General features: G+C 37.6%; 1 protein-coding gene across 1 annotated transcript in view; it reads left to right on the forward strand.

The window, feature by feature from the left end:
• Positions 1 to 9,993, forward strand: part of LOC102762664 (GMP synthase [glutamine-hydrolyzing]) — a 41,827-nt gene that overhangs the window by 11,230 nt on the left and 20,604 nt on the right. The window contains exon 3 of the mRNA XM_006769896.2: positions 3,232 to 3,346. Within this exon, the coding sequence (XP_006769959.2) occupies positions 3,232 to 3,346 (115 nt within the window). The remainder of the gene's footprint in view (positions 1 to 3,231; positions 3,347 to 9,993) is intronic.

Consider the following 9,993-nt stretch of genomic DNA (forward strand, 5'->3'; position numbering starts at 1 on the left):
TTCTTGTTTTGTTGATGGTTTCTTTTGCTATTGATGGTTTCTTTTGCTAGTTTCATTTTTTTGCATGCACCTGGCCAATTTTTCCAGCACCGTTTATTGAAGAGACTGTCTTGACTCCATTGTATGCTCTTGCCTCCTTTGTCAAATATAAATTAGCAGAGTGGTTTGGGAACAGCCTTTTTAAACAGTATAATTTTAGAGAAAGAAGGGACCCTTGAGTTTATTTAATTCATCTGTCTTCATTTGCCATTGGGAATCAATTTTAAGAGAATCAAAGACGGTGAAAAATCCAAATGGCTCTTTGTCAAATCCAAGCTTCTTCATTCTACAACCCAAAAGAAACCAACAAAGCATTCCCAGCAAACTAACCCAGACTAATTGTTTTAGAGTAGTATAGGTAAATACTTGGTAATAGAAGTCTAATTGTTTTTCTTGTCACTTAATCATAAAAAGTTCCTAGATCTTGCTTGTGCCTAGAGCTTCTTTGTGGGAGAATAGGAACTATGTGGGTTTTATTACTGTTATCTTTGCCACTGAGATAAATATTGGACCACTCCTGGTTTTGTTTTTATTTTTTTAGAATAAATGTTAGTTTTATGACATAAGAGACATCTTAACCTACTTGTTTGTAGAACCTTGATCTGCTTGATAACATAAAGTTGATATCTGGAATGCCTGATGGCTTATTGGGCCTCATAATTGTAAATTAGTTTCAAAAGAATAGCAGCATAGAGATAGAAGACTCAGAACGAGTGATTAGCTTTTCTCAAGATTTACTGAGATGAGAATTTTCATAATTGGTGTAAGTACTGCTTGAGTTTTTATCCTTGGCTAAGACCATTGCCTTTTCAAGTATTATGACTCTTAGAGTTTTGAGTTATTTATTAGATTAATGTGGGATGCTGGGCAGTCCTATAGTGATTATCCTTTATAAAACTAAATATATTGAAATTATAGAGGTTGTGAATATTAAATATATTTTATAGAATTTTAGCTTCTACATATTTAGGATGCCAGGTTACATATCTACATTAGGTTTAACCTGATGCACCCCTTTAGAATTGTTGTCTTAAAGATGTTATATTTATCATATGAGCAGGTTGTCTCCAGTTTTTTTATAAAGAAGATAGGCTAGCAAACAATATATAATATAATTCATATTACTAATACAAAGTTCCAAAAATGGGGCTTTTGAGTTCACTTAAATTATTGTTATGTATTTTTACATAACAATACATAACTTGGTGCTGGGGGAAATGCTTGGTGCTGGGGGAGGATGAAGAAGGTAAAGGGGTAAAATTTATGATGACAGAGAGAAACTAGACTTTGTGTGTTAAGCATACAATGCAATATGCAGATGATGTATTATAGAATTGTATACCTGAAACTTATATAATGTTACTAACCACTGTCTCGCCAATAAACTTAATAAATAAATAGCGCTAGCTGGTTTGGCTCAGTGGATAGAGTGTCAGCCTGTGGACTGAAGGGTCCTGGGTTTGATTCTTGTTAGGAGCTCATGCCTGGGGTTGTGGGCTCGATCCCCAGTAGAGGGGATATGCAGTAGGCAGCCAATCAATGATTCTCTCTCATCATTGATGACTCTATCTGTCTTTCCCTTCTCCTTTTCTCTCTGAAATCAATAAAAATATATTTAAAAAATTAAATAAATGCTCTAGCTTGCTGAGAAATTTTTATGAATTTGACATATTATTCTTCTAGATATATCATAAGCCTAGCATTTTAGTTTATATGCTTTTAGATGGCAGGCAGCCACTAATTATAAATTGTAATCCAGATTTATTTGTAAGTAGATTTTGGTTAGGTCTTGGAATGCATTTTCCTTTAGAAATATAGATAAATCAGGATTCCTGCAAACTCAGACTTAAGATGAGTCTGAGATAAGCATAACCAATGGACATAAGACACTGGGGGATAGGGGAGGCTAGGGGACTGTCTAGGGCGGGGGGGAAAAATGGACACATATGTAATACCCTTTGTAATAAAAAATTAAAAAAAAAAGATGAGTCTGAGAATATCTTAAATTGAGTAAAGGGCCTAAGTTTACCGGTTGTATGTAAGTGGGCATGTGTGGCAAACTGGACAGCATATATGATGTGTATGATAGTACGATAGTGCAACTCTGTGATTCATTATTTGCAGCCATCTGAGAGTGAAGGCCTGGTTTTGCCAGATTTTTTCCTTCTTTTTCTTAAATAAGATCCAGAAATCTGAATTTTTTTTGTAAAATTCATAATAGTAATAAAATGTTGTAAATTTTTTTGAGTGAATACTGAAGGCCAAATTTGATGTGTCAGTGGCCTGGTGAGGAACATGGGCCTCAGTTTGTAGCTTCCTTTATACTAATATTTTGATTCTCAAGTTAACCTATAGAATGCTCTGTGAGTTGTAGTGTAGATAAGTTATAATATTGACCTCGGTTCTGGGAGCAAGGCATATGGGGCTAAAGTGATGTTAGCTCCTTTTCCTGGGTCTCAAGTAAAATTGTTGGGAATATTGGACAGGTTTTGAAGAGGCCAAGTTAGGTAATTCTTCACATTTTGCCATTCTTTGTTGTAGAATATGTTGCTCTGAGTCATCCAGAGACTTCATAATACCTTTAGTTGTTCTTTTGTGACCTGCTTTACTCCTTGCCTCCCAGAAGGACATATACACTGAGTGGCCAGATTATTATGACCGACCAGATTATTATGACCACTCCATCAGTACTTCATTGACACTTCCAAAAATACTGAATATTGAAAACTTCCTAAGCAAATACTCTCAAGGTTTTATTATTATTATTATTATTATTATTATTATTTGCATAACGAATTCTTCATTGTACTGATGGATGGTCATAATAATCTGGCCGGTCATCATAATATGGCCACTCAGTGTATGTTCTCCATCTTTTAGAATTCTCATTTACTTCTTCCATTAATGAGGAAAACAATCAAAACAAATTTATGCCACCTTAATAGATAGAAACATTGGTATTTATATATTTGGAAGTTGTGCTTATTAACAAATAAATGTTGACTTGAGGCTTCCACACATTGCAGTAAAGTAGAGTTAGTATAATTAAGCTCTTTGGGAGGATATTAATTAGTTGTGATAGAATCTAGATATCTACAAGGTACCAAAAACATAAACTCGCTGAATCTGTAGACTTTGTCTAAAAGTTCGCAGTTAGAGATTCTTCACTGACTCTCTTGCTTAAATCCACAGTGCTATTATCATCTCTGGAGGACCTAATTCTGTGTATGCAGAAGATGCTCCCTGGTTTGATCCAGCAATATTCACTATTGGCAAGCCTGTTCTTGGAATTTGCTATGGCATGCAGGTACATCTGTAAATTTGCCTTAAGAGCTGACTTAATTTTATTCTGTTTGTGAATTCCACTCTATTAGTATTTTCTGTCTTTAGACTAGGATATTTAGTTGTATGAGATTATTTGTGCATATTATATCTGTTTGTGAGTTGTTACACTGGTAAGGCAGAATGGACCTGAGTGGGAATCTATTTTTAGAAAAGTAGCTCTATTACTGCATATAACAAATATTGTCCATTAAAATAAAAACAAGTTTGACATTCAAATTTACATAAAAGTAGCAGAAATAGTACACAGAGCTCCTGTATACTTTTGCTTAGTTCCATTGACATTTTTAATCATTTGAGAGTAAGTTGCAGACTTGGTATCCTTTCTTTGTATTTCCTAAGTACTAGAACTTTGCCCTACATAGCCACAGTACAACTATCAAAATCAGAAGTTAACATTAATTCAGTGTTAGAATCTAATCCACAGACTTAATTCACATTTCACTGTTTTTCTTACTAATGTCCCTTGTAAATCCAGGATCCATTTCAACCATGTGTTATATTTAAGTTGTCATGATTCTTTGACTCCTTTAGTTTGGACCCATTTCTTTGTCTTTCCTTCCCTTTCATGACCGAGATAGGTTTTATTTTTAAGTTACTTTTTACACTATCCCTCAGTTTTGGTTTGTATGATGTTTCTTCATTGTTAGGTTCAGGTCATATATTTTTGGCAGGAGTACCACAGAAGAGATGCTGTGGTCTTCCCAGAGCATATCATTAGGAGACATACAATGTTGATTTGTGCCTTGACTGGTGATGTTAATTTTGGTCATTTGGTTATGATGGTCATTGTAATATTAATAATTATTTGTATGTTGGGGCTGTACAAAAGGAAGAATAAATAGGGACTAATTGAGATGTTGATATAAGCTATTCTCCTAGGAGCGAAATGTTTAGAAATATATTTTGGCTCGTTTAATGTATTTTTTGCTTACTTTATTTTTAAGTAGTATAAGTTTAACAGGTAAGTAGATGTGATTATTGAATAAGATGATAAATAATACTGAGCCTATAACATGTTACATTCTCATTTATCAAAGAACTAGGGGCCCAGTGCACGAATTCACCTTGAAAGGAACTGTGGGCCGCAAGGCTGTGGTGAGCATAGGGATGGGTCTCGGCCCATCCTCCATGCCCCCGCCTGGCCCCTACTGCCACGGCCTGGTCCCCTGTCTGCTGGCAGCCCTGCTCCCACCACCGCCGCTCCCATGCACCGATGGCGCCGGCCCCACTTGCACCCACTGATAGCGTGGAGTGATTGGGGCCTGTGCCAGCAGCGGGAGCGAGCAGCGGCTGCTGCCTCTCACCCCTCAGGAGCAGGGGGAAGTGGATAAGTCCTCAGTGGCAATTGGGGCTGGCGCCTGGCGCCAGCAGTGGGTGCAAGCAGTGGCTCCAGTGCTGGCTGTGGGTGCAAGCAGGGCCTGCACCGGCAGTGGGTGTGAGCGGCTCCAGGGCCGGCAGCAGATGCGAGAGGTGTCTGCTGGCCCCAGTCGCCCCTCAGGAGTAGGGGGAGGTAGAGAAGCCCTGAGGGGCGATTGGGGCCAGCAGCCGCTGCTTGCACCCACTAATGGTGCCGAGCAATCGGGGCCGGCACCGGTTGCTGGCAGAGGGTGCAAGCAGCTGCTCCGGTGCCAGCTGCAGGTGTGAGTGGGGCTGGCGCCTGCAGCAGGTGCAAACGCTGGGCGGGACCGTGGCACACAGGAGCAAAGAATTTTCAGTAACCACCAGAGGCTTGCCCAGGTGACAGTGACTGGAGCCCCGCCTTGGTCAGGTGCCCCCACTTACCTGCTTCACCATCCCGCCGCGGCTGACACCCACCATGTTCCGTGCTCTGCTGCCAACATCTGCCATGTTCCACACGCGCCCCCGGTGGTCAGTGAACGTCATAGCCACTGGTTGTTCCGTTGTTCCGCTGTTCAGTCTATTTGCATATTAAGGTTTATATATATAGATAATTTCTTCAATATAATCTATTTACTGAGAAGGTGTGAATATAAATAAATACATTTAAGAAAAGTTATCCCTGGTGATAAGCAAAATGACTTTCCAGTTAAGATAATTTTAAAAATGCATTTTATTTAACCAGATCATCTGAAAATTGAATTAGATGGGAAAGTATTCCCTGAGTAATACATTATTAGTAACTGACATGTTATAGTATTTTGACTTTTCTAGCTAGTGTCAGAAGCAATGTACTTTTTTTTTTTTAATGCAGAATTTTCTGCCATGATAAGAATAGCCAAGTAAATATAGTGACTGTGGATTAACTGGTTTATGAATTATCTTGACCTCTTTTCCCTTTGACCAGCTTCTGGCTTAGCACATACTAAAGTGGAAGGGAGGATAGGGTCAGAATACAAGTGGAATTAATGTAATTGTGAGATCCTAATTGACCAAAATGGAATTGGTGTTAATTAAAAATCAGCTTTTTCCAAACCAATGGACATGGACAACAGGGGGATGCAGCTTTTTAATTTCCTCATAACCTGGTCTTCCCTAATTGATTATTGAGAATTACCTGTTAATTTTTAATTTCTTGCATAAATGACTTGATAAAGATGTATCATTTTTCCCAATGGCTGAGTTGTTTTAAGTCCTTGTATTGAGCATAATTTAAATTTTTGTAAGTTGGCAAAACCAGTCTGATTGAAACTGTTGTGCATTAATATGAATATTGTACCGGGGAAGCTGTTTAAAAGGTAGAAAGTGAACAGACCAATATATTTTCTTCTAACTGACTCTGGAGTTTCAGTGAAGGAAAGAAATATAAATCAATCTATCTAGCCCTAACCGGTTTTGCTCAGTGGATAGAGCGTTGGCCTGTGGACATGTAGTCCAGTATAGGTCAACATAGGTTTACAGTGACTTTAAGAGAACATTAAGTGCCCTAACCGGTTTGGCTCAGTGGATAGAGCATTGGCCTGCAGAGTGGGCGGCGTGCAGGAGGCAGCTGATTGATGTTTCTCTCTCATTGATGTTTCTAACTCTCGATCCCTCTCCTTTCTTCTCTGTAAAAAATCAATAAAATATATTTTTAAAAATATTTTTTAAATAAATCAATAAATCAATCTATGTATATATAAAAACCTAAGTGACCGAACAACTGGTTACTATGACGTGCACTGACCACCAGAGGACAGGCACTCAATGTAGGAGCTATCCCCTGGTGGTTAGTGTACTCCCACAGTGGGAGCGCCACTCAGCTGACCAATGGGTGCCAGATGCAGGGCTCATAGCTGGCAAGAGCCACTGTGGTGGTGCGAGCCTCCCTCGATTGGGACTGACTGGGCACGAGCCCGCGGCAGGTGCAGCAGGGCCGGGATGAGCGGGAATGGCAGGCAAGAGAGGCAGGCAGTGTTGGACTGCTGGTTTCGCCCCATCCCTGCAGGCCAGGGATCCAGCTGAAACCGGCAGTCTGACATCCCCTTGGGGTACTGGATTGCGAGAGGCACAGGCCAGGCTGAGGACCCCACCGGTGCACAAATCCGTGCACTGGGCCTCTAGTGTTCATATAAAAATGTGAATATTATTTCTATTTTTGATATAAGAGCAGGATATTAAAAATCACTGGTCTAGAAGAAAGCTTTACCAGACTTCATTTCTTGCTAATTGTTTGTTATGGTTATCCACTTTGATTTAGAAGAAATACTGATCACTAAAAATATGTCAAGTACAAAGTAAAAACTCTACAATAGATATTTTCTTCTATAGGCAAATAAGAATTGCATAGTAAAAGGCTCGTTTTCCCCTGTTAATGTTTTCTGAAAAGCCAAATGGTGTTATGAATTTGAGTTGGATAATAACTTATTTTTAGGTTTTCCCACTTAATATTCAAAAGAATATATATTTTTAGAAGAGCCTGCATCTCATTGCGTTGAACATTGGAAATTGGCTGACTTTAAAAATATACCTTTGCCCCAGAATATAACTTATTGATCTCCTTTGCCAGAGTAGTCAATATTAATTATATAGCACAACTTAATAATTAAGTTAAAGGGTTTTGGTATACTATACTGAGAGGCATTTTAACATCTTGTAAAGAAGAGTCTCACAGGATTTTTTTTTCCACCCACTTATAGTAAAATTGGTCTGGAAAATGCTTCCTTAATTTAAATGGTAGAGGCTGACTATTTCTCCATTATGTCAGCTCTCCATATAAATATAAGGCCACATTTTGCTGTCATTCAATAGGGATGTTATGGTAGCCAGGGCCAGACCTACTTATGTTAAACGCATAAAAAGGTTTGCCTTTATATCATCAGCTTTCATAGTAGAATAATGGAATAGACTTGCCACTTCTTAAGGACTTACATGGGCAGTTTTAGCACCGAAGGTCTCACTTGAATGGTACCTTTGTGTACCCCTTTGGCATCCTGAAACTTCAGTAATTTACATATTTCTGTACCATATTTCTCCATTAACTATACTCTCTTGTATGAGCCTTTCTAATTGCGTCCTATTAATTGCTTTTCTTTGGAAGAAAAGAAATCTTTAGGAGGAAAAAATTCTTTGCTTCCTTCTCCTTTTATCTTTATTACTAATTTACTCCCAATTAGCATTATAAATAGAGTATTAGTAGAACTTTTGAAACTTCCTTTATACTTTTCTCTCTCTACATTCTTCTCTTCTCCCACCAGGAGTAACACTTTATTACACATAGGTTTATATTGTGAAATAATATATTTGCCTACTGACCTTAATATAATTGAAATCATACTGCATGTATTATTTTCAACTTTGGTTTTGAGATTCATCCGTGTTAATACATTTTAATTGTATGTTATTTATTTCCACTATTGAATTTATTGTTTTAATATATCACAGATTATATATTCCACTGTTAGTATTACTGTTTTTTTTCCAGTTTTTGCTATTACAGGCAGCACTGCCATAAATATTTTTGTACTTTTTTTCTATGTTGTACATACACAAACTTTTCTCTAGGGCAGTGGTTCCCAACCTTCCTAATGCCGTGACCCTTTAATACAGTTCCTCATGTTGTGGTGACCCCCAACCATAAAATTATTTTCGTTGCTACTTCATAACTGTAATTTATACTGTTATGAATCGTAATGTAAATATCTGCTATGCAGGTTGTATTTTCATTGTTTCAAATTGAACATAATTAAAGCATAGTGATTAATCACAAAAACAATATGTAATTATATATTCAGTATGTGTTTTCCGATAGTCTTAGGCGACCCCTGTGAAAGGGTCGTTTGACCCCAAAGGGGTCGCGACCCACAGGTTGAGAACCGCTGCTCTAGGGTAACCATAAGTTGAAATGCTGTCTCAGCTTCACTAAGTAATGATATTCCCACTTTCTTCCACCAACTCCCCCACTTCAACACACCCACTTCTTCCCCATTTGCGTTTCCTCAGCAGTATATAAAAATTCTTGTGCTCCATATCCCTGCCAATCCTTGACATGGTCAGATTTTTTTGTTGTTTTTATTTTTCTATCTGAGGAGGCACTAAATAGGATCACATTATAGTCTTAGTGTTCATTTTGCTTATTGTAAAATTTGTATGCTTATTTGCCGTTGTGTCTGCTTTACTGTAAAACATGATTTTTGCCCATATTCTATTAAATTGTTTTTTAAAAATTCATTTGTATATGTTGAATACTAAATTTTCGCCACTTATGTATATTGCAGACAATTTTACAGAGTGTGACTTCATTGCAGATAGTTTCTGGATTGTGTGATTTTTCATTCTTTATAATTTCATTTGGGTTTTTAATTGTTTTTTTAGAGTTCTAAGAAACATCTTTATTACAAGCACTTGATTTTTTACACACTTCCACAAGGTTTTGTCAAATTGTTTTTATTTACAGAATTTCTCTGTTTTCCTCCCAAACCTAATATTGTAAAGCTTTGGCATATAATATAGATAAAATAGGGGCTGATCTGATGGGGGTGGTAGATCTGGAGTACTATAGGGATTTCTTTGAGGCATTTAGGACTTTGGGATTTTCAGGAATCCATGCTGAAAACCATTTCTTTAAGTTAAAATAGAATATTAAAACAAAAATTTAATAAGATAGTAAATTATCTTTATTACACATAAAATTATCCCCATCTCCCCCAAACACACACTTAGCTGATTGTTCAAATCCTTGCACTTTAAAAAAAAAATTATTGATTTGAGGGGGAGAGAGAGAGAGAAAGAGGGAGGGAGAGAGAAAGAGAGAGAGAGAGAAAGAGAAAGAGGGAGGGAGAAACATTAATTTGTTGTTCCACTGTTTTGTTTTTGTTTATTGGTTTCAGAGAGAGAGAGAGACTTGCTGTCCTACCCACTTATATTTTCGCTGGTTGATTGTTTGTATGTGCCCTGACTGGAGATAGAACCCACAACCTTCGCTTATGGGGAGGATTTTCTAACCAACTGAGCTACTTGGTCAAGGTCTTAACTCCTTGTACTTTCAACCTTAAATTGCGTAGTCAGGAACCAAAAATAAGTATGAAAGCCTCTGAACAGGTGATATAGCTTTAGACTTTACTGCAAGCCATTGGCTTTATAAAAAGCCTTTAATTTGGAGCTTTATGGACTTTAAAACTGTATAGAATTCCAACAGCTTTGGTTATCTTGATTGTTCAGCTGTCTTGTGTA

Source organism: Myotis davidii, unplaced genomic scaffold (assembly GCF_000327345.1).
Source record: "Myotis davidii unplaced genomic scaffold, ASM32734v1 scaffold1284, whole genome shotgun sequence".
Taxonomy (NCBI): domain Eukaryota; kingdom Metazoa; phylum Chordata; class Mammalia; order Chiroptera; family Vespertilionidae; genus Myotis; species Myotis davidii.